At 43.4% G+C, this 25,916-nt stretch overlaps 1 protein-coding gene across 2 annotated transcripts; it reads right to left on the bottom strand.

Moving 5' to 3' along the window:
- Positions 1-1,467: 1,467 nt before the first annotated feature.
- On the bottom strand, positions 1,468-25,916 carry LOC126943615 (uncharacterized). Of its 2 annotated transcripts, none has more exons than XM_050772555.1 (3): positions 25,478-25,916; positions 14,373-14,549; positions 1,468-2,137 (listed from the first exon to the last, which is right to left on the bottom strand). In XM_050772555.1, exons 1-3 carry the CDS (start codon positions 25,542-25,544, stop codon positions 2,088-2,090), a joined length of 294 nt encoding a protein of 97 aa, XP_050628512.1. In that variant the 5' UTR covers positions 25,545-25,916; the 3' UTR covers positions 1,468-2,087. The 2 variants fall into 2 exon arrangements, with proteins under 2 accessions (XP_050628512.1, XP_050628503.1); XM_050772546.1 differs by lacking the exon at positions 1,468-2,137 and adding an exon at positions 12,784-13,035.

Genomic DNA, 25,916 nt, shown 5'->3' with positions numbered 1-25,916 from the left:
CACTTCATAAATGCCTGTGAAAAGGCAGGGGGTCCAGGCGAGGAAAAGCTTTTACAGGATTCAAACTTGCATGATGTTCTTGTGGTGCTGATCCCACAACTAAGTAACCCTGTGGTAGGCTCAAATAGACCCTTTGATTCTCCAAATTCCTGGCACACGACTGGACCACATCTCGCAGCAATTTTTGAGCTATATGTGGGCCAAAGTGAGCACCCTTCTCCAGTATCCTGGCCCATGCAACCCTTCCAGACATGACCCTTTATGCCCTTTCTGCATCTGTTGACTGTGTGGGATGCACTTTGTGTCTGAGGAGGGCTAAGACTCAGTATAGAGAAGACTGGTCCTTAAGTTGCTACTTGGAGGAGATCCACCTGAAGTAGTGTCCCAACCATGAATGCCCAATGTGGACCATTATGTGGGCAATAAAGAAACACTTCTATGTTAACTCTCTGAAATATGAGGGGTTAGGGTACCCCTGTTAGCCTGTCCCGACTAATCCATCTGAACGGCAATGGGAGGAGTACAGACCACACGGCAGAATCCATCTGAACGGCAATGGGAGGGGCACAGACCACACGGCAGAATCCATCTGAACGGCAATGGGAGGGGCACAGACCACACGGCAGAATCCATCTGAACGGCAATGGGAGGGGCACAGGGGCAGAATCCATCTGAACTGCAATGGGAGGGGCACAGACCACACGGCAGAATCCATCTGAACGGCAATGGGAGGGGCACAGACCACACGGCAGAATCCATCTGAACGGCAATGGGAGGGGCACAGACCACACGGCAGAGACCAGCCCAAAGGCTTTTCTTGACAGTTGCCATCTAAGAGGCGCAGTCTCAAGTAACACCCTGAAACTTGTGAGTTATTCCTTCCCTGGCCTGAACGTGAAGATTTCTGCTTGCTCAAACTGGTCAGCAGTTCAGAACAAACCCAGTTCCCTTGGGCTCTGAGCCGGATCAAAGGGGAACCTTATTTTAGCCTCTGTTATCAAGGCTGCATGGCCGCCCCTGCTGGGAAGTGCTTTGACTCCTTCTGCTGATTTTTCCAGAACAGAAATGGCAGATTCAGGGTAACATCTAAATTCCAACCGTCTTACCTCATTTGGGGCAGTGAGGCTATTCTTCAATGGAAATATTAGAAAGCAAGGAATGTGCGTTTTAGACACGGAGCTTTCAAGTATTTGCACATTGTGTTCAGCTTTGCATGTCCGGAGTCGATCTGGGAGGTGATCTATGGGTCTTTGCAGTACTCTGCCTATCAATGAGTAAGAATTAATTTCTTCTGTTTCTCACGAGAAGAAAGTTGAAGTTCAGTAATGACAAACATTTTCTAACATTTGTTGAGGGATTACTACATACCTGCCTCTGGTCTAACTGCTTTACATGTATTAACTCAGTTGATCCTCACAAAAGCCCCATAATGGAAGTACTGTACTATTTTATTCCCATTTTATAGATGAGGAAACTGAGGCACAAAGAGGTTACTAACTTGTCCAACTAGTAAATAGTGGAGTTGAGATTTGAATCCAATCTCTCTGGAGGTGAAATAATCAAGCTGCCCAGTTTATTACTTGTAGAAATTTAGACTTGGTAACAATTCTTTGTTCATTTTTTAAATAACCTGTATCAGTTTTCAATTGCTGCCATAACAAATTACCACAAAAGTAGTGGCTTAGAAAACAATGTCATTCCTTGTTCTGGAGGCTCGAGTCTGAAAAGAATTGCACTGAGCTGGCTGTTTTCTCTGGAGACTCTGAGGGGAAAATCCATTTCATTGTGTTTTTCAGCTTCTAGTGGCCACTTGTACTGCTCGGCTTGTACCTCCCTCCTCCGTCTTCAAAGTACATCACTCCACTCACAAGACCCTAACTCCTCCTTCCTCTCTCTCATGAGAACTCCTGTGATTACACTAGGCCCACCCAGATCATCTGGGAAAATTTTCCCATCTCAAGGTCCTTCATCCATCTGCAAAGTCTCTTTTACGATATAAAATGGCGCTCAGGGTGATGCTCAGACCGGGCGCAGTGGCTCAAGCTTGTCATCTCCGCACTTTGGGAGGTCGAGTTGGGGACATTACTTTAGCCCAGGAGTTTCAGACCAGCCCGGGCAACATGGTGAGACTCCGTCTCTACAACAAAACAAAACAAAACAAAAAACCCCACAAAAATTAGCCAGGTGTGGTGGCATGCACCTGTTGTCCCAGCTACCTGGGAGGCTGAGGTGGGAAGACACTTGAGCCCAGGAGGCAGAGGTTGCACCCAGAGCTGAGATCGCAGCCTTGCCCCACCCTGGGTGACAGAGGGAGACGCCACCTCAAAACTAAATAAATAAGTAGGATAAATAAATAAATAAATAAATAAATAAATAAACAAATAAATAAAATGACATTCAAAGGTTCTGGGGATAAGGATATGGACTTATTTTGAAGATAGTATTTAGCCACCACAAAACCCATCTGTTTGCAAACAAATAAATAGTTTTTAAATTTTTTTTTTTTTTTTTTTTTTTTTTTTTTTTTACAATTCTTACAATGAAAGTGTAAACCAAAAATAAAATTCTAACCCCCTCAACCAACTAAATACACCCCTCCTCTTGGCCAAGGGGATTCCAAAGAAACCTGAAAAACTAGTTCAGGCCAGGATGAGAAGGGAGTGTACGACGTGCCTCATTATACTCTCCTGTCTTTGGAATTCAGACCCAGCTAAGCAGCATTAACATTAAAACAGAGATGGCTGGCCACAGTGGTTCACGCCTGTAATCCCAGCACTTTGGGAGGCTGAGGCAGGTGGATCACCTGAGGTCAGGAGTTTGAGACCAGCCTGGCCAACATGGAGAAACCCTGTCTCTACTAAAAATACAAAAATTGGCCGGGTGTGGAGACGCACGCCTGTAATCCCAGCTACTCAGGAGGCTGAGGCAGGTTCCCGCTTGAACCCGGGAGGCGGAGGTTTCAGTGAACCGATATTGGGCCACTACACTCCAGCCTGGTGACAAAGCAAGACTCCGTCTCAAAACAAACAACAACAACAAAACATTAAAACAGAGATCTTAATACTGACAAAACAGACTCTGTAGCAATAAGATACCAAATTTCCACCTGTCTCCAGCATAGCATCACATGACAGATAGCAGGCCCTGAAGGAAATCGAAGCATTTTACCCCAAAGTAAATTTCTTTGATGTATTTTGAAATGTCCCTGCAAAGTTATCTCTTGTGGGGCAAATTTACATTCTTTAGAGAATCCCTTTCCCTTTCCAGGTCTTCTGCTGAGCCTGGGTATCTGGCAGGTTCTAATGGCCTGAAGAGGAAACATTTGCCACCTCTTGCCTCCAAGGGCAGCCACCTTTGAGGCTTTCTGTACATAATGAGAACCTTGGTCTCCACAACCCCTTATGTTAACCTAGACATGTCTTTCTATTGATTCCAGGTCTTTAGATTAATAACCTAACTCTTTCAACCAACTGCCAATCCGAAAATCTTTGATTCCACCATTTAGGACCGAATCAATGTATACATCACATGTATTGATTGATGTCTTAGGTCTCCTTAAAATACGTAAAATGAAGTTGTAACCCACACACCTTGGGCACGTGTTCTCAGGACCTCCTGAAATTGCATCATGAGTCATGGTCCTCACATTTGACTCGGAATAAAATCTCTTCAAATGCTTTTTTTTTTTTTTTTTGTCAACAAAAGGTATCTATAAATGAGGACTATTGGAACTGTCATGCTAAGGAAAATATTACAAAGCTGTGTTATAGGATGGGTGAAGGGGAGGGCCACTGTACCAGAAAACTCATTTATGGCTGTGGCTGTCTTTGAGAGGGAATTAGCACACACAAAGCACATTAGATCATCAACAGAACAAATCTTTGAGAGAGATTTATTATAGGAATCTTTTTATATGGAACTCTGAACATTATGGATGATGTCCTACCAGATTTTTTTTTTTTTAAAGACAGGGTCTCACTCTGTTGCTTAGGCTGGAGTGCAGTGGTACAATCATAGCTCACTGTAAACTCGAATTCCTGGGCTCAAATGATCTTCCTGTCTCAGGCTCCCAAGTAGCTAGGATTTCAGGCACATGCCATGATACCTGACTAATCTTAAATTTTTTTTTTTTTTTTTTTTGTAGAGACAGGGTGTCTCTATGTTGCCCAGGCTGGTCTCAAACTCCTGGCCTCAAGTGATCCTCCTGCTCAGCCTCCCAACACATTGGGGTAACAGGTGTGAGCCACACTGCACTTGACCCTACAAGAAATTTGACAAAAATGCAGAACCAATCTTCTGTTGTCTCCTGCAGAAAAGAGTATGAAATATAATGTAGACCATTGCTTTAGGTAACTGAACATAATGCAGCGTGCTTCAGGGGCTTAAACTGATGAAGGGAGGAACGATTGTGCCTGTCGTAATCTCAGGTAGAGGCTATTCTTCACTTTCCACACACAGAGGCTGATGACCGCAGCTCATTTCTGGCTCTTCATTGCTGTGGCTCTTGGATCCTGAGACAGAGCAGGGACCCCTCTTAGAGGTCTGTGAGTCCCCCAGGCATGGACATAAAAGAAATTCTCGAGTACCTTCAAGGAAAATTCCAGGCACCTAGCTAGCTTAGAAAAGTGAATGAACGATTTGATAAGCAAGAAGGTAATAGTCGTTTTAAACAACAGCCAAAGAAACTAGAGCCAGAAGATGTTTGGCTCCCTATAGAAATTAAACCTAATATCATAACATATGTTCCTGAGCTATTTTTCAGAAACCTGTATCCCCACAAAATGGAACCGAGGACACACAGACCTCAGATAAGGGAGAACTGAGGACTGAACTCTGATTGCCATTAGAAATTTCTTTCTGAGGGGCCTGGAGAAGGTCATACCCATAAGCCAGAGCTAACAGTCTTTTTTGCTAATATTCTTTTTTGTTTTTTAAACAAAGCTCTCTAACCAATTGCAAATCAGAAAATCTTTGAATCTACCCTGACCTGTAAGCTCCACTTCAAGATATCCCACCTGTTTAGGTCAGAACCAATGTGTAACTTCCAGGATTGATGTACAACTTTGTGTGTAGCTTTCCTGAAATTTACCCCTGCTTTTTTTTTTTTTTTTTTTTTTTTTTGATGGTGTTTCACTCTTGTTGCCCAGGGTGGAGTGCAGTGGTGAGATCTTGGCTCACCACAACCTCTGCCTCCCAGGTTCAAGTGATTTCCTGCCTCAGCCTCCTGAGTAGCTGGGATTACAGGTGCCACCACCGCATCCAGCTGATTTTGTATTTTTAGTAGGGACAGGGTTTCTCCATGGTGGTCAGGCTGGTCTCAAACTCCTGGCCTCAGGTGATCCGCCTACCTTGGCCTCCCAAAGTGCTGGGATTACAGGCATGAGCCACTGCGCTGGTCTACCCTGCTTTTAAAAACCATTACCTGCAAGCCACCTGGGAGGTCAGGATTTAAGCATTAGCTTCCTGGTCCTCCTTGCTTGGTGCTCTGCAAATAACTGCCTTCCTTTTCACTGCTGCAAACCTCAATGTGTATATCTGGTGGGTATACACATTCCCAGCTGGGTGGGCAGACCCCAGTTCGGGTCAGTGATGATCCTTCTCAGAGGTCAGGTCTCTAAGACAAAAGCATGGTGCTCTCCCAACCTCAGGCCTGCCCCCTTTCAAATTTGTGTAGATGACCCACCCAACACTCAGCCCCAAAGGTCCTTTGGTATCTGTGCCTCTTGCCTCCACTCTAGCAAATCCATGTCCAACATCCATGTCCAGCTTTGACATGGGAACTGTGAAAGGAAAATAAATCTCAGGACTCCAGGCTCTAAACAAAAGTGAAACGTCAAGCTGGGAATCACATCAGGCAGATCTGTTTCCCATTTTGTTCCTAAATAAGACAGCCTCAAAGATCAAAAAAAAAAAAAAAGCTACATAAATCCTTCACAATTTGTACATTAGGAAATTCCTTCACCCTAAAATAGTTCTGCAGAATTTCACCCTGACCATGTAAATTGACAGCATATCTTCACAGGTATGGGACAAAGGGCAGAGTTCAAAGTCATTTCTCTGCTCACCTGAGACAAATGCCTATCAGATTTCTTCCTCTGTGTTGGGAAAAGCTGAGTGTTGGGAGACGCTGAGGCAGGGCTTGCATATCTGGCATAACATAAAAGAGCCTTGGAACATGTCCGGGATCCAGGATCTAAAACCCCTTGAGGTCTTTGGAACACCAAGCTCTGTGCTAAAGGGTGGAAGGCTGCCCTGATGCACCATAATCTAAGCCCAGGGCATAAAATCCCTCACGGCTTGGATAGAATCCAGGGCTCATGGCTCTGGAATGCGTCTAGACTTGCTGGCTCCTTGCTCCTTACTCTCCCAGGATCGATTGTATCTTGAGTTAAAAGAACCTGCTCTCCATTATCTCAAGTAGCAGAGCACATGCTAAACCATCACAGCCGTGAATCATGTGCTTGATGCAACACGCCCTTTCGACCTCCACATTCTCACCACCTGTTTCTTTGTTGGATTACCAATAAACAGCGTGCGCTCCTGGAGCTCGGGCCTTCACAGCCTCCACCATCTTTGTTGGATTACCAATAAACAGCATGGGCTCCTGGAGCCCGGGGCCTTCACAGCCTCCACAATCTTTGTTGGATTACCAATAAACAGCGTGCGCTCCTGGAGCTCGGCCTTCACAGCCTCCACAATCTTTGTTGGATTACCAATAAACAGCATGGGCTCCTGGAGCCCGGGGCCTTCACAGCCTCCACCATCTTTGTTGGATTACCAATAAACAGCATGGGCTCCTGGAGCCCGGGGCCTTCACAGCCTCCACAATCTTTGTTGGATTACCAATAAACAGCGTGCGCTCCTGGAGCCTGGGGCCTTCACAGCCTCCACAATCTTTGTTGGATTACCAATAAACAGCGTGGGCTCCTGGAGCCCGGGGCCTTCACAGCCTCCACAATCTTTGTTGGATTACCAATAAACAGCGTGGGCTCCTGGAGCCCGGGGCCTTCACAGCCTCCACAATCTTCGTTGGATTACCAATAAACAGCGTGTGCTCCTGGAGCTCGGGCCTTCACAGCCTCCACAATCTTTGTTGGATTACCAATAAACAGCGTGGGCTCCTGGAGCTCGGGCCTTCACAGCCTCCACAATCTTTGTTGGATTACCAATAAACAGCGTGGGCTCCTGGAGCCCGGGGCCTTCACAGCCTCCACAATCTTCGTTGGATTACCAATAAACAGCGTGTGCTCCTGGAGCTCGGGCCTTCACAGCCTCCACAATCTTTGTTGGATTACCAATAAACAGCGTGGGCTCCTGGAGCTTGGGGCCTTCACAGCCTCCACAATCTTTGTTGGATTACCAATAAACAGCGTGCGCTCCTGGAGCTTGGGGCCTTCACAGCCTCCACAACCGCGATGGCCCCCTGGTCCCACTTTACTTCTCAAACTGTCTTTTTCTCAATCCGTTGACTCGACCAGAGTTTGTCACCCCCATGACCTGGTGTTGGGTCTGATCCCCCCAACATTCTGCCTTATGTTTATTTTATATTATATAAAAATGCAGATTGAGTCAGATGAATGCATAAGTGACTATTCCTCTACCTACTTCTCACATGTGAAGGGTTTATCAAAGACTCAGAAGCATGCCACTGCCTGCCTCCTATTGACCCACACTTTAAAATTTTTTTTCCACTTTCCCCAGTGTCTGTCTTTTCCCCTTTAAATATTGAAGCCGTCACAATCATCTTTGGAGAAAAGTACAGACCTGTCTCCTGGACGCATCCTTAACCTGGGCAAAATAAATTTAAGTGCTAACTTTTATTTTGTATTGCCAAATGCAGACTACATGGACAGAGAAAGAATATGATATAACCAAGTCTACAAGAAATGACGCAAAATAAAAAAGGGAAGAAAAGACACACACATGCCCCAGACAGATATGAACAGATAGAGGGAAACTGAGGTAAACTGAGGTAAACAAGACACACAAATACAGGCGGGAAGAGGCAGATAAACAACAAAACGGAGGGATAAGATTTTATTAATGAATGTCTCCATCTTGTGGTCATTCATTCATGATGTAGCTACTAATTAAGTCAAGTTTTTGTTTCCATTGTTTATTCATCCATCCACCTTTTCATGCATTCATCCATCAATGCAACCAATATTCTTGAGCTCATGCTATATGGCGGGTCCTATTCTAGTGCTGGGGATAAGACAGTGAGCAAAGCAGAAGAACATCCCTGTCTTTGCACAGCTTTCATTCCAGTTGGGCAGATGGGTGGTAAATTAGATAAGTATAATGTTAGGTTGTGTGATGCTAAGAAGAAAACATAAAGTAGGGAAGGAAATATGAAAGCCTGTTGGAAGATGGAGTTAATATTTTCAGTAGAGTGATCATGGAAGGTCTCACTGAAAGGGTGACTTTTTAGTGAATGCCTGAAGAAGGGGTAGGAGAGAGAAAAGGAAGAAATCTCATGGATATGTAGGGGAAGAGCGATTCAGGAAGAGGAACAAGTCGGTACAAAGCCTTTGAGTGGGAGTGTGGCTGCTCAAGGAATGACAAAAAGATCAACTGGGGCTGGAATGTAGTGAGCAAGGAGGACAGCTGGGAGGCAAGTAAGGAAAAGAGCAAAGAGAGTAAGCAAGGAGGAGAGCATGGAGGACAGCAAGAAGAAGAGGATGAAGGTGAGCAAGGAGGAGAGAAAGAAGAGTGAGCAAAAGAGTAAGGAGACAAGCAAGGAGGTGAGTAAGGAGGAGAACAAGGAGGTGAAAATGGAAGGTGAGCAAGGAAAAGAACAGTGAGTTAGGCAAGGAGGTGATCCAGGAGAACACGCAAGGAGGTAAGCAATAAGAGTGAGCAAGGAGGTGTGCAAGGAAAGTAAGGAGGTAAGCAAGGAGATAAGTAAGGAGAGTAAGGGAGTAAGCAAGGAGGTGAGCAAGGAGGAAAATAAGGTGAGAAAGGAGGGTAAGCAAGAACAGAAAGCATGCAGAACAGCAAGGAGGTGAGCAAGAAGAAGAACAAGAAGATGAGTAGGAGGATAACCAAGAAGGTGAGCAAGCAGCAGAACACTAGGAAACGAACAGCAGGCCCACATTGTTCTGGCTTTGGCATTTTCTCTGAGTGAGGTGGGTGACACTGGAGGATTTTGAGCAGAGGCAAGTACGTCATATGACATGACTCTGGTTGTATTTTGAGCAGAGGCAAGTACATTACATGACATGACCCTGGTTGCTGAGATGAGAGTAGGCTCTAGGGGACTAAGGCTGGAAGCTGGGAGAACAGAAGGGCTATGGCAATACTACAGTGAGAGATGAGGCTTGGATCGAGGTGGTGACAGTGGGAAAGGCAAAAAAAAAAAAAGTAGAATTCTAAAGATACTCTGAAAGTAGATACAACAGGATTTTTTAATGGGCTTGATGTGGAATGTGAGAAAAAAGGGACAATAAATAAAGATAGAATTTCTTCTTAATTACCAGTGAGGGAGCACTTGTGTAGACTGTAGTCCCTTTGTTTTGGCCAATTTCTCCCTTTTGGAGTGAGAGTTTTTAGCTAATGCCTGTACCCCATTGTATCTTGGAAGTAACTAATTGTTTTTGGATATTACAGGCTCATAGGTGGAAGGAAATTTCTTGTCTCAGATAAGACTTTGGATTGTGGACTTTTGAGTTAATCCTGAAATGAGTTAAGACTTGGGGGACTGTTGAGAAAGGATGATTGTATTTTTCAGTATGAGGAGGGGCCTGGTGTGAGGTGACTGGATTGTAGGGGTGGATTTCTCCCTTGTTGTTGTTCTCATGATAGTGGCTGAGTTCTCATGAGATCTGCTTGTTTAAAAATGTGTAGCACCTTCCCATTTGCTCTCCTCCTCCTGCTCCAGTCATGAAAGACATGCCTGCTTCCCCTTCACCTTCCACCATGATTGAAAGTTTCCTGAGGCCCCCCAGCCATGCTTCCTGTACAGCCTGCAGGACCATGAGCCGATTAAACTTCTTTTTTATAAATTAGTCTCAGGTAGTTCTTTATAGCAATGCAAGAACAGACTAACACAGGGTCTTTGAGACCTGTCAGTGCCATTTTGATTTGTGGATACCTATTTTTTGGGCGGTGCAGGGCAGCAAGGGGAATGAAGGCTGGTATGTCCTACTCTGTCATCTTGGTGATATCACTCTCCTGATTTCATGGAAAGTGAACTCTCACTTCATATCAATTTCAAAACTAAATTCATCCAAATTAAGTAACTTCATTAACTCTGTGTCCACTCAGTATTACGAACATAATAAAACAGTTATCACAAAAATTGAAAATCAACTCTAAATTTATAAACACCAACAGAATGTTTTAATGTTTTTATAGTTTTTACAGCCACTTTACATAACAATGTTGATGACAATCAAAATCTTCTGCCTATTAGAATGTTAAAAAGTTAAAAGAGTGTGCGGTGGCTCACGCCTGTAATCCCAGCCCTCGGGGAGACTGAGGTGGGTGGATCACTTGAGGTCAGGAGTTCAAGACCAGCATGGCCAAAACGGTGAAACCCTGTCTCTACTAAAAAAATACAAAAATTAGCCGGATGTGGTGGCAGGCACCTATAATCCCAGCTACTTGGGAGGCTGAGGCAGGAGAATTGCTAGAACTCATGAGGCAGAGGTTGCAGTGAGCTGAGATGGTGCCACTGAACTCTAGCCTGGATGATAGAGAGAGACTCTGTCTCAAAAAAAAAAAAAAAAGTTAAAAGTGTGTGAAATCATTATTGTTTGTCTTGTAAAAAGTTTCCATTTCAATATAATTGTCATATCTTTTTACCAAGTTTACAAATAAGCTTTTCCTTTGACTGGAGGCTAAATTTCAGCTCATGTGTGAAATGTAACATCAATGAAAAAACATAAATTACATTGCCTATTGTGGTCTTTGATTATTAAATGTTTGGCAAGTATTTCTTCTGTTTGAAGAAAATCGTGAATTGGAATTAATAGTATAGTAAATCTTTGTAAAACTTTTCCATGATTCATCCAACGAGCATTGGCAAAGAACACACGTTCATTAAATTCATTGTCTTCTAATTATTCCACAAACTGGTGGCGATTTAAGGCACTGACACATATAAACTCAAGGATTTTAAAAAACTCTATCCATGACACTTTTCATAGAGTCTGTTTGAGAAAACTGAGAGTAAAAATTTTCAGGAGAACAAAGCTATGAATAAAAGCATTTGCCTCTTGTTTTAAAATTCCAATAAATCCTGATATTTGACTTCATATATCTGGAGTACAAGTTGTCATGAGAGAAACAAATATAATCACATTTAGCTGAAATTTTTTCTTTGAGAGATATAAAAGATTAAAATGTACTTATGCCATGAGTTTGATTTTTGGGGTCATGATGACATTTCTCCATAAATTAGGAAGTCCTTTGAGAACAAAAGCCATTAATTTGGTTAGTGTTCTTGTATTACACAACTAATCTAAAGTTAAAGAAGAGTACTTGCAATTTTTCAAACTTTATATCAACTGACATTTGATATCATTTAAACAATCTTCTGTTTTACATGCTATAGTCGGTTGGCTTTAACTGGAGGTCTTTCACTTTGGGTAAAATAAATTATGGCCTTTTACTCATACTTCAGTTATTTAAAAAAATAGTAAAAAAAAAAAAAAAAAAGTAGCTGAAAATTAAAATCACCCTGGTTAGGGGGCATTTAAAACAACACAAAGGACAAAAAATGTGGGAGCAAGGCCAGGCTCACCCCAGATCAGCTGAATCTGAATTTCTGGCAGTGGGCCTGGGATGAGCACTCTCATTTAAAGCTCCTGGATGATTCTGTAATAAGTAGTCAGCCGTGGACCGGACGCGGCGGCTCACGCCTGTAATCCCAGCAATTTGGGAGGTCGAGGCGGGCGGATCACGAGGTCAGGAGATCAAGACCATCCTGGCTAACATGGTGAAACCCCATCTCTAATAAAAACACAAAAAATTAGCTGGGAGTGGTGGCACGTGCCTGTAGTTCCAGCTACTTGGGAGGCTGAAGCAGGAGAATCGCTTGACCTGGGAGGCAGAGCTTGCGGTGAGCCGAGATTGCGCCACTGCACTCCAGCCTGGGCGACGGAGTGAGACTCCGTCTTAAAACAAACAAACAAACAAACAAACAAACAAACAAACAGTAGTCAGCAGTGAGAACCAGGGACCTTGGCTTTTGATCATCTCTCTGGTGGATTGAAGGGAACTGTTTTCCATCACAGAGCCGGCTTGTCCTCAGCTCAGTGAGTCCACCCTGTTCACCTAGGGCAGCACTTTCCATCCCTCACAGAAAGATGCTTCCAGCCAGGCCCATATATTTACTGACATTTTCCTCTCCCCCACTCCTCCTACCATTAATTTCAGCTACTGCATCTTAGCCTCCGCCCACCTCTCCGTGTCCATGTCTCCGTATTTCTGCTGCCACATAGTAAAGGTCTCCTCAAAGTCCATCTAAAATCCTAATCTTTCCTTAAACCCACAGTCTTCTACTTTTACCCAATGACCAAACCAATCCCTCAGGCTCCTTAAGCAGAGCGCTTCTGCTCTTTTATGTACTTCTTAAATTGCTTTCTAAGCATTTGAACTGCACATGTCCTCATTCTCTAAATGCTTTGGGACCTTAAAGGCAAGACCCAGAGCTGATTTGCTTCGACCCTGACCCACTTTATGCAAGGCTGGATACACAACAAGTAAACTCACTGAATGAGTAAATAAACGAACAACTAAATGTAACTATGGAGAAATTAACACTCATGAAAGAATACATAAACAAAAAAATGCAGGTTTAATTCATAAATGGAAGTGGCTAGGCCCTTGCCAGAACTCAATGAAGTACCCTCCCCAGGAAGAAAACAAAGAAGATGGGAGATGGGGGTCTGATTCTGGCCCCGTTTCTGATGGCTGATTTGCAATTTCTACTCTTGTTAGCAATTGGAAAACCCATATAAGAAGTTATCGTCTCTTTGCATAGGTCTGCTTGTATGCATCTCTTCATTTCAACGGCTACATCACGAATACCTGCAAGAAACCGTAAGTGAGATGTCCACTCTCTCCTCCTTCCTTATACTCAGCATTTTACCCATACAGACTGGGCTGGAGTAGGATATAAGTCAAGTCACACTCTGGTGTGATCCACCTGACAGGGCTCTCTGTAGCAGAGGCAATGAGCTGGAAATGTGTCCTCCAAACACAGGACTTCCAAATTCTTAAATCTTTTAAAAATCTACGTCAATCACATATTGGCATATTTTCTAAACTTTATATGAACTTTTCTCCAACTTATATTACCACTTGGGATAGCATACGCTTTTATAGACACTTTACGCCAACAGTAGTAAGAACTCCTAATGACTTTGTTAGGAGTATTCTGTATGCTACTGATACTCAGGGTAGTTGGCGTGTCTGTGTTTCAGTTACGTAGACTCTTTGTAAATTTAGGAACATAAATCTAATCTCTTATTCTTGGTCAGAGTTATCGTTTAAGAACTAGCAATAGACATAAAAAAGCTATGACTGTGATTGTGTTCCCTGCCTTTCAAAGCACCTTCAGACACATTCTTTCACATGGCACATATTCTATGCTCTTGATGATTTCATCTTATTTCTTCCGGGGTGTCAACAGCAATCGAGAGATTGCTATTTTAAAGCAAATACATCCCTCTTTTGTTATGCAAATTACAGAAAGTAGAAACATAAGAATCCAAGAGGCCAACCAATATGGTTAGCCTCTGTAGTTGCCTCACTTAGATGAACTTCAGGAAGGGGGAGCTCCCCAGAGTCAGCAGGAGGATATGAGCAGGTAAAGAGGAATTACGGAAACAACCCAACCCTCATGGAACTCAGCCCACTGCATTTCGTGCTATTCCACACTATCACTCCTAATTCAATTCTCAGTTAAATGTCTTCAATTAATTTAGAATTTTGTATTGTATTTTCTTAAAGCAAGCATAGTAAAATATAATTTGCAATCTCTTCGAGGAAAGTTTAAGCTTGGTCATTGCTTCTCTCCAAAGCCTTTATTTTGAAAATTTAAAAAACAACAACAACAACAACAACAGAGAGGAAAAAAGCACACATTGCCCCTGGGTTTTTTCTTTTTTTTTTAAACCTAAACAAAATTTGCAGAAGATGGCGATTCCTCCTCCAAGCTAGCAGAGAGCCTGTCAATGAATGCACGTATCAATTCAAAAATGAGTGAATATGAGAAAGCCAGTTGGACATACTTAAGAGTCAGACCACTGCTGTGTCCTCATTTCTAAGAGATCTGGACAAAAGCTGATTTCTCCTCTACCTTACCCTTGGAACACAGACCCCATCAGCTTGGGAGAGAATACCAGTACATCCGAGAAAAGTACCTGTGTTGATGATGCCAGAGAATTCAATACACTTTGTTTTATCTGCCGCACACCATTTGAGTTCTGGATCACATTTCCTTCCCTGCACTGCAAAGCATGTCAGGCACTTAAAGCCACTGGAGCTGAATTCATCCACATCCTTCTCCTCTAGGTCACTCATCATAATCTCCCAGGAAACTGTTAAAAAAAGATAGAAAACAGGCTAGTTATTTGCCATTGATAAGTAAATGTACTCATTCTTATAGAACGGCCACTAGAACTAGATCCACCCACCCCATTCACCCTTCCCTAATCCTCACCCCTGCCTTCCTCATGTGACACTTTCAAATGCATCCAACAACACTAGAGTTATTATAAAAATCCCTGCCATTATGGAGCTCATTTTCAGATGGAGGACGCAGAAAAAAACAAATGAAGAAGAAAAAAATGTGATATGTCAGATGACGATAAATACTACGGAGAGAGACAAAACAGGACAGGATGTGCAGGGTAGGGATGTAATTTACGGGGCGGCCAGGAAAGGCCTCACAGAAAAAGGGACATTTTTGAGAGGAGGCCTGGAAAAGGTCTACTTCCAAACACTTACACAGAATAATGTGGTCTTACAAGTAAAGGTCACGGGTGGCAGCATGCACAGGATACTCAAAGAAGGAGCCCAAACTGACAAGAAAGAGCCTTGGCTTCTCCTGCACACTCTGCCTCTGGGGCTCCATAACAATGTCCTAGTGAACATAGGTCGACTGATTCCCTGCTTCCATTCCAGTGTTCCTGCTGCCACCTGCTGTCATGGGCAAAAAGAGGGCTTGGCTGTTCCAGTGAAAGATGTCCTGGCACAGAGCAGAGAATGGAGGGGACTATGAATAAAGAGGTGGAAATCTGTGGAAAATTAAGAGCAAGGGGAAAAAAGGAGTAAAAGCCATAGTATTTACCTGAAGAATTCTTCTTAGGCTATCAAAAGGTGGTTTTGATTTGTTCACCTCCCCAAAACCAGGGCCTCCTCTGCCTCTGTTAACCCCTAAGGGATGAGTAGTATGTGACACCAAGGGGACATGCCCACCTGGGTCCTGTATGCCCTTTCCCCACCTTGCCTGGCTACCAAGAATCCTGGGATTTCTTGTTCAAACAGACTGAGGTCTAACCAAGCAGTTGTCAGAGGTGGTGGGAGTGGGGAGTTTAAAATTCAGCATTGGCGTGTCCACACACATGATCACGATGGCCTTCACAGTGAAGGGGAATGTGGAATGGGGAAAAGAGATGGGCTGGAGACCAGGATCCAGATTTCTCAGTGCTGCAATTCTCTGGCATGAAACTCTTGCGAACATTCCAAATCTTTTAGATCATTCTGAAGACATATTTGTACAAGTAAAAAGATGGAAACTATTTTATTTTAATTTTTAGCTTACTGTATTTCTTTTAAATATTGTGACATATTACCATGGGCCCTGCAGATGTGAGGGCAGCCGGCCCTCCACCCTGGGTAGGAGAAGGGGTTGGGAAGGCAGTGCTGAGACCTGGGAGCCAGTGCTGCCATGGAGAGAAGGAGAAGCAGAGACCAGATATGCCCAGATGCCTCTCCACCCACTACAACCATTAGATATCCAGGGCTAACCAGGCTTGCTTTCTCTGGAGAGTCTTGTTTGAGGAAACACAATCCAAATGTAATTTTAAAAACGCATAGATTCGGCCCGGCACAGTGGCTCACACCTGTAATTCCAGCATTTCGGGAGGCCAAGGCAGGTGGATTACGAGGTCAGGAGATCGAGACCATTATGGCTAACATGGTGAAACCCTGTCTCCACTAAAAATACAAAAAATTAGCTGGGCGTGGTGGTGGGCGCCTGTAGTCCCAGCTACTCGGGAGGCTGAGGCAGGAGAATGGTGTGAACCTGGGAGGCGGAGCTTGCAGTGAGCCGAGATTATGTCACTGTACACCAGCCTGGGTGACAGAGCAAGACTCTGTCTCAAGAAAAAAAAAAAGCATAGATTCAAAACTAATTAGTAAAAACTTATCACTTTAAAAAGTAATTTTAAAAATTAAAAAACAAAATAACAAAAATTCCAATCGTTAATAAAGAGACCTTCCAATTCATAATTTCTCAGCAATACGTCTCATATCCCCTTTTGACACTTTCCAAACTCTTTCATACCTTACTCTGCTCTGAAGCTACTCTGTCCAATGTATCTATTTAAAATTAATTAAAATAAAATATAATTATTCAGTTTCTTAGTCACACCAGTCTCATTTCAAATGCTGGATAGCCGCACAGGGCTCGTGGCCACTGTACCGGACAACACAGGCATAGACATTTTGATAGTGCAGAAGGTAATGATGTATGCAAATTAAAATTGCAGTGAGGGGGTTGGTGCCCAAGATAGCTGAATAGGAACAGCTCCAGCCTCCAGCTCCCAGCGTGAGCGACACCGAAGACGGGTAATTTCTGCATTTTCAACTGAGGTACTGGGTTCATCTCACTGGGGCGTGTCGGACAGTTGATGCTGGTCCGCGGGTGCAGCTCGACCAACAAGAGCTGAAGCAGGGCGAGGCATCGCCTCACCTGGGAAGCGCAAGGGGGAAGGGAATTCCTTTTCCTAGCCAAGGGAAATTGAGACACACAACATCTGGAAAATCAGGTAACTCCCACCCTAATACTGCACTTTACCAAGGGTCTTAGCAAATGGCAGACCAGGAGATTATATCGCACACCTGGCCTGGAGGGTCCCACGCCCATGGAGCCTCCTTCATTGCTAGCACAGCAGTCGGAGATCTAACTGCAAGGCGGCAGCGAGGCTGGGGGAGGTACGCCAGCCATTGCTGAGGCTTAAGTAGGTAAACAAAGTCGCCGGGAAGCTCGAATTGGGTGGAGCCCATTGCAGCTCAAGGAGGCCTGCCTGCCTCTGTAGACTCCACCTCTGGGGACAGGGCATAGCTAAACAAAAAGCAGCAGAAACCTCTGCAGATGTAAAAGTCCCATCTGACAGCTTTGAAGAGAGCAGTGGATGTCCCAGCATGGAGGTTGAGATCTGAGAACAGACAGACTGCCTGCTCAAGTGGGTCCCTGACCCCTGAGTAGCCTAACTGGGAGACATCCCCCACTAGGTGCAGACCGACACATCACACCTCACACGGCAGGGTACACCCTGAGACGAAGCCTCCAGAGCAAGAATCAGACAGCAACATTCACTGTTCAGCAATATTCTATCTTCTGCAACCTCCGCTGCTGATACCCAGGCAAATAGGCTCTGGAGTGGACCTCATGCAAACTCCAACAGACCTGCAGCTGAGGGTCCTGACTGTCAGAAGGAAAACTAACACACAGAAAGGACACCCACACCAAAACCCCATCAGTACGTCACCATCATCAAAGACCAAAGGCAGATAAAACCACAAAGATGGGGAAAAAGCAGTGCAGAAAAGCTGGAAATTCAAAAAATCAGAGCGCATCTCCCCTTCCAAAGGAACGTAGCTCATCGCCAGCAATGGAACAAAGCTGGAAGGAGAATGACTTTGACAAGTTGAGAGAAGAAGGCTTCAGTCGATCAAACTTCTCAGAGCTAAAGGAGGAATTATGTAACCAGCGCAAAGAAACTAGAAACCTTGAAAAAAGAATGGATGAATGGATAACTAGAATAATCAGTGCAGAGAAGACCTTAAAAGAACTGACAGAGATGAAAACCATGACATGAGAACTACGTGACAAATGTACAAGCTTCAGTAACCGACTCAATCAACTGGAAGAAAGATTATCAGTGATTGAAGATCAAATGAATAAAATGAAACGAGAAGGGAAATGTAGAGAAAAAAGAGTAAAAAGAAGAGAACAAAGCCTCCAAGAAATATGGGATTATGTGAAAAGACCAAATCCACGTCTGATTGGTGTGCCTGAAAGTGATGGGGAAAATGGAATCAAGCTGGAAAACACTCTGCAGGATATCATCCAGGAGAACTTCCCCAACCTAGTAAGGCAGGCCAACATTCAAATTCAGGAAATATAGAGAACGTCACAAAGATACTCCTCGAGAAGAGCAACTCCAAGACACATAATTGTCAGATTCACCAAAGTTGAAATGAAGGAAAAAATGTTAAGGGCAGCCAGAGAGAAAGGTCGGGTTACCCACAAAGGGAAGCCCATCAGAGTAACAGCAGATCTCTTGGCAGAAACTCTCCAAGCCAGAAGAGATTGGGGGCCAATATTCAACATTCTTAAAGAAAAGAATTTTCAACCCAGAATTTCATATCCAGCCAAACTAAGTTTCATAAGTGAAAGAGAAATGAAATCCTTTACAGACAAGCAAATGCTTAGAGATTTTGTCACCATCAGGCCTGCCCTACAAGAGATCCTGAAGGAAGCACTAAACATGGAAAGGAACAACAGGTACCAGCCATTGCACAAACATGCCAAAAGGTAAAATCCATCGATGCTAGGAAGAAACTGCATCAACTAATGAGCAAAATAGCCAGCTAATATCATAATGACAGGATCCAGTTCACACATAATAATATTAATCTTAAATGTAAATGAAGTAAATGGTCCAATTAAAAGACACAGACTGGCAAATTGGATAAAGAGTCAAGATCCATCAGTTTACTGTATTCAGGAGACCCATCTCACATGCAGAGACACACATAGGCTCTAAATAAAGGGATGGAGGAAGATCTACCAAGCAAACGGAAAACAAAAAAAAAGCAGGGGTTGCAATCCTAGTCTCTGATAAAACAGACTTTAAACCATCAAAGATCAAAAGAGACAAAGAAGGCCATTACATAATGGTAAAAGGATCAATGCATCAGGAAGAGCTAACTATCCTAAATATATATGCACCCAATACAGGAGCACCCAGATTCATAAAGCAAGTCCTCAGAGATTTACAAAGAGACTTACAGTCCCATACAATAATAACAGGAGACTTTAACACCCCATTGTCAACATTAGACAGATCAACGAGACAGAAAGTTAACAAGGATATCCAGGAATTGAACTCAGCTCTGCACCAAGCAGACCTAATAGACATCTATAGAACTCTCCACCCCAAATCAACAGAATATACATTCTTCTCAGCACCACATCGCACTTATTCCAAAATTGACCATATAGATGGAAGTAAAGCACTCCTCAGCAAATGTAAAAGAACAGAAATGTTAACAAACTGTCTCTCAGACCACAGTACAATCAAACTAGAACTCAGGACTGAGAAACTCAATTAAAACTGCTCAACTACATGGAAACTGAACAACCTGCTCCTGAATGACTACTGTGTACATAACGAAATGATGGCAGAAGAAAAGATGCTCTTTGAAACCAATGAGAACAAAGATATAACACACCAGAATCTCTGGGACACATCTAAAGCAGTGTGTAGAGGGAAATTTATAGCACTAAATGCCCACAAGAGAAAGCAGGAAAGATCTAAAATTGACACCCTAACATTACAATTAAAAGAACTAGAGAAGCAAGAGCAAACACATTCAAAAGCTAGCAGACGGCAAGAAATAACTAAGATCAGAGCAGAACTGAAGGAGATAGAGACACAAAAAACCCTCCAAAAAAGTAATGAATCCAGGAGCTGGTTTTTTGAAAAGATCAACAAAATTGATAGACCGCTAGCAAGACTAAGAAAGAAGAAAAGAGAGAAGAATCAAATAGATGCAATAAAAAATGATAAAGGGGATATCACCACTGACCCCACAGAAATACAAACTACCATCAGAGAATACTATAAACACCTCTACGCAAATAAACTAGAAAACCTAGAAGAAATGGATAATTTCCTGGACACTCACACTCTCCCAAGACTAAACCAGGAAGAAGTTGAATCCCTGAATAGACCAATAGCAGGCTCTGAAATTGAGGCAATAATTAATAGCCTACCAACCAAAAAAGGTTCAGGACCAGACGGATTCACAGCCGAGTTCTACCAGAGGTACAAGGAGGAGCTGGTACCATTCCTTCTGAAACTATTCCAATCAATAGAAAAAGAAAGAATCCTCCCTAACTCATTTTATGAGGACAACATCATCCTGATACCAAAGCCTGGCAGAGACACAACAAAAAAAAAGAGAATTTTAGACCAATATCCCTGATGAACATCGATGTAAAAATCCTCAATAAAATACTGGCAAAACGAATCCAGCAGCACATCAAAAAGCTTATCCACCATGATCAAGTGGGCTTCATCCCTGGGATGCAAGGCTGGTTCAACATAGGCAAACCAATAAACCTAAACCAGCATATAAACAGAAGCAAAGACAAAAACTACATGATTATCTCAATAGATGCAGAAAAGGCCTTTGACAAAATTCAACAGCCCTTCATGCTAACAACTCTCAATAAATTCAGTATTGATGGAATGTATCTCAAATTAATAAAAGCTATTTATGACAAACCCACCGCCAATATCATACTGAATGGGCAAAAACTGGAAGCATTCCCTTTGAAAACTGGCACAAGACAGGGATGCCCTCTCTCACCACTCCTATTCAACATAGTGTTGGAAGTTCTGGCTAGGGCAATCAGGCAAGAGAAAGAAAGAAAGGGTATTCGGTTAGGAAAAGAAGAAGTAAAATTGTCCCTGTTTGCAGATGACATGATTGTATATTTAGAAAACCCCATTGTCTCAGCCCAAAATCTCCTTAAGCTGATAAGCAATATCAGCAAAGTCTCAGGATACAAAATCAATGTGCCAGAATCACAAGCATTCTTATACACCAGTAACAGACAAACAGACAGCCAAATCCTGAATGAACTCCCATTCACAATAGCTTCAAAGAGAATAAAATAACTAGGAATCCAACTTACAAGGGATGTAAAGAACCTCTTCAAGGAGAACTACAAACCAGTGCTCAGTGAAATAAAAGAGGACACAAACAAATGGAAGAACATACCATGCTCATGGATAGGAAGAATCAATATTGTGAAAATGGCCATACTGCCCAAGGTAATTTATAGATTCAATGCCACCCCCATTAAGCTACTAATGACTTTCTTCAGAGAATTGGATAAAACTGCTTTAAAGTTCATATGGAACCAAAAAAGACCCCACATTGCCAAGACAATCTTAAGCCAAAAGAAGAACGCTGGAAGCATCACACTACCTGACTTCAAACTATACTACAAGGCTACAGTAACCAAAACAGCATGGTACTGGTACCAAAACAGAAATATAGACCAATGGAACAGAACACAGCCCTCAGAAATAATACCACACATCTACAGCCATCGGATCTTTGACAAACCTGACAAAAACAAGAAATGGGGAAATGATTCCCTATTTAATAAATGGTGCTGGGAAAATTGGCTAGCCATAAGTAGAAAGCTGAAACTGGATCCTTTCCTTACTCCTTATACGAAAATTAATTCAAGATGGATTAGAGACTTAAATGTTAGACCTAAAACCATAAAAACCCTAGAAGAAAACCTAGGTAATACCATTCAGGACATAGGCATGGGCAAAGACTTCATGTCTAAAACACCAAAAGCAATGGCAACAAAAGCTAAAATTGACAAATGGAATCTAATTAAACTAAAGAGCTTCTGCACAGCAAAAGAAACTACCATCAGAGTGAATAGGCAACCTACAGAATGGGAGAATATTTTTGCAATCTACTCATCCGACAAAGGGCTAATATCCAGAACCTACAAAGAACTCAAACAAATTTACAAGAAAAAAGCAAACAACCCCATCAAAAAGTGGGCAAGGGATATGAACAGACACTTCTCAAAAGAAGACATTCATACCCAACAGAAACTTGAAAAAATGCTCGTCATCACTCACCATCAGAGAAATACAAATCAAAACCACAATGAGATACCATCTCACACCAGTTAGAATGGCAATCACTAAAAAATCAGGAAACAACAGGTGCTGGAGAGGATGTGGAGAAATAGGAACACTTTTACACTGTTGGTGGGACTGTCAACTAGTTCAACCATTGTGGAAAACAGTGTGGTGATTCCTCAAGGATCTAGAACTAGAAATACCATATGACCCAGCCATCCCATTACTGGGGATATACCCAAAGGATTATAAATCATGCTGCTATAAAGACACATGCACACGTATGTTTACTGTGGCACTATTCACAATAGCAAAGACTTGGAATCAACCCAAATGTCTATGAGTGACAGAATGGATTAAGAAAATGTGGCACATATACACCATGGAATACTATGCAGCCATTAAAAAAGGATGAGTTCGTGTCCTTTGTAGGGACATGGATGCAGCTGGAGACCATCATTCTCAGCAAACTATCGCAAGAACAGAAAACCAAACACCGTATGTTCTCACTCATAGGTGGGAATTGAACAATGAGATCACTTGGACACAGGAAGGGGAACATCACACACCGGGACCTATGGTGGGGAGGGGGAGGGGGGAGGGATAGCATTAGGAGATATACCTAATGCAAACGACGAGTTAATGGGTGCAGCACACCAACATGGCACATGTATACATATGTAACAAACCTGTATGTTGTGCACATGTACCCTGGAACTTAAAGTATAATAATAAAAGAAAATTAAAAAACAAAACAATAAAAAAAAACAAGAAATGTTCATCAAGCAAAACAATGAAAAATAAATTTAAAAAATTGCAATGAGGGGCAACAGGTATTCTCATCTATTTCTGGTGGGTAAATTAGTAATCCTTTTTTTGAGAAAAATTTGCACAAGCTCTTTTATCCAGCAATGCCTAGGTATTTTCCCACATGCATTTGTACAAGGTCATTCATTGTAGCATCCTCTGTGATAAGAAGTGATCAGAAGTGATTGAAATTTTCATGGTTAGATGAATTCTGTCATATCCATGAAACAGAGATGAATACTACCATAGACAGAATATGGCCATATTCGGATGAAATGAAAAGTTCTTCAAGATGTACTTTTAAGGGAAAAAAACAAGATGTAGAGCATTTGGTATAAAATGCTGCCAATGGAAAGAAAAGATGCATTTGGGTATATTTGTAAATAACAGACCACTTCTGGAAAGGTAAACAAGAAAGGAATAACTGTGGTTGCTTCATAGGAGTTGTGTTGGGGGCTGAAGAGGGTAGGATAATAAATGGCATAGGCATGTATTACTTATTTTTACAGTTATACAATTAAAAACAAATATAAGTAAATTTAAAAATGGGACAATACATGAAAAAGTTTTAAAATTTGTTTTTCCTCCTGAAAAAAAATGGCTTGCTACAGAAAATATTATATTCAAACAAACTTCACTACAAACCACTACAAACCACTAAGCAATCTCTGATCAGCAGAGCAAAGGAGGGCACTTTTGAGGAAACAAGTGGTCACCTGGTTAAGTATGAGATTAAGTATCACTTTCTCCCACTCCCCTCAAAGTTGCCCTCATGCCTCCCTCTGCCCCTTGGGGTTGCCTGGCTGGGGTCCTAATTTCCCAAGGCAATGGCATGTGAACTTGAGGAAAATTATTAGAGTGTGTGCCATATGCAGACTGATAGGTCTTCCTGCCCTCTCAACCAAATGCACAAACACTCGTAAGCCCGATATTCCAGTAAATGGGTTTTGTTTTTTTTTTTTTAAGTTTTGGACTTTGATTTCTGTTAAAATGCAGAGCATCCCAGGCAAGTTAATAGCACTGTTCTTAGCTATTCATAGTGAGAGGAACGATGATTTTACCATCCTTTTTTTGAAAAATGAGCTTTGATTGAGAAAAATCAGTGGAGCTGGCTTTGGGCTCTAGAGGAGGTAAGACAGGATAGAGTGGAGAAGACAGAGGATGGGGAAAGGAGAAGAGAACTTGAAGATTGGAAGCTCCAAGATAAACTTCCACATTTTACCTAAGGCCTGTTCTCAAAATAAATAAAACAAGACTTTCTGTAATGTTTTATTAGGTGTGGAAAGCAGAAGAGAAGAGAATACATCAAGAAAAAACTGTAATTTTACGTAAAATTATGCTGAACTTTTTTTATCTTATCAAAAGTCCTAAGTTGGCTCATAATGAATTCTTACTAAGTGATAGCTATTTTTACTGTGATGCTGGTCCACCAGTATGGGGCGGGGGAAAGGACAGGTGGGTGGTGAGTCTATTTTCAGTCTGCCCTCCTCTTTCTCATCAAAGGAAAGACGAGAACTTTGAGAGGCTGAGGCAACCAGGAAAGGTGCAAGGAGGTGGCCAGAACAGTCAGTGCTGCTGAACGCGAATTAGTCCACTACCCAGACGATGTGAAAAGCTGGCTTGGGAGGGGATGCAGGATCCCCGGCAGCAATGGGAGAAATGTTAAAATGATTATGTGGCACTAACTGAATGACTCTTCCCAATAAGCAGACCCAGAACATCTTTCTTCTGTGAACAACCAGGGACAGTTAGAGGCTGTTCACACCCTATAACCTTCAGGGAAATCGGGGAAGTAGAACTACTTGGATGAGGGTTAATGATTCACGTTTCACTGGTGAATACTTTCTCTCCCCTCCATTCTCCCAACATGAAGTGGTCTCTGGAGAAAGACAGACAGACATTAAAGCTCTCTTTAATGAGAGCTTATTAAATGCCAGGCATTGTGTCAGCCCTTTACTAGCTCACATATTCCTTACAACTCTAATAGGCAGGAACCAATATTCTTAGTGCTCTAATAAGGATAGCTAAGAACAGAGAAGCTCAGCTGCTTTCCTGAGGCCAGGCAGTCGGTAAGTGGCTGGTCAGGAGGCAACACTCAGGACTGTGTCCCCAGCACTGTTCTGTAGACTGTTAAGCACTGTGAGGGCAGGAACCGTGCCTGCTCTTTCCTTGTGCCGTGCTGAGTACACTGCCCAACCAAGAAAGGTGACTGGAGGTTTGCAGAATGCAAAGGGGAATGCGGCTGGGAATGCGAGAATGAAGGCAGAAATGCCGGAATCAAGGCCGGACTGGGGTAGAGAAAGCAGGCGGGGATTCGGAAACGCGGGTGGGAATTAGAGCAGGGATGTGGGAACGCGGAACCCAGGTGGGAACGATGGGGAGAAAGTGGCGATGTTGGGGGACGCAGTTGGGAATGCAGGAATGAGGGAGGAAAAGGGGAATGCAGGCTGGAAACGAGTGGAGAATACAGGAACGCAGAGAGGGATGCTGCGGGAATGCGGGAGGACCCCGAGCCACCCGCTCACCTGTGAAGAAGGGCAGGAAAGCGAGGCTGCAGGCCAAGAGGAGCCCGCCTGCGGCCGAGGGGCGCATGGCTGGGGCTGCGGCCGGCCCCGTCGCTCTCTCGGGAAGAGAGCAGCCAGTGAGCTCCGTTCCCCGCCGGGGACACGCCCAGGCCGCGGGCCGCCTCCCGCCACGCCAGTGGCCTTTCCGCCGCCGCGTGCGAGCGCCCCTCACAGCGCCCCGGAGGCTGGGTGGGCCGCGCTGGGAACTCGGCCTCTGGAGGCGCCTGGGACTCGTAAGCACGGCCTAGCCGAGACTTGTCGGCCCAGGGAGCCTCTGGCCTGTCCGCTCCTTTCCACGGGCGCTGGGGGCCGGCGGGAGGCGCTGCACCGGCAGCTGCGGCCTCGGGGCGGGGCGGCTTGGCGAACAGGTACCTGACGCCGGGCGGTCCGGATGGGCTAG

Source organism: Macaca thibetana, chromosome 1 (genome assembly GCF_024542745.1).
Source record: "Macaca thibetana thibetana isolate TM-01 chromosome 1, ASM2454274v1, whole genome shotgun sequence".
Classification (NCBI taxonomy): domain Eukaryota; kingdom Metazoa; phylum Chordata; class Mammalia; order Primates; family Cercopithecidae; genus Macaca; species Macaca thibetana.
Note: the sequence above shows the minus strand (reverse complement) of the source record. Positions and strands in the feature narration are given on the sequence as shown.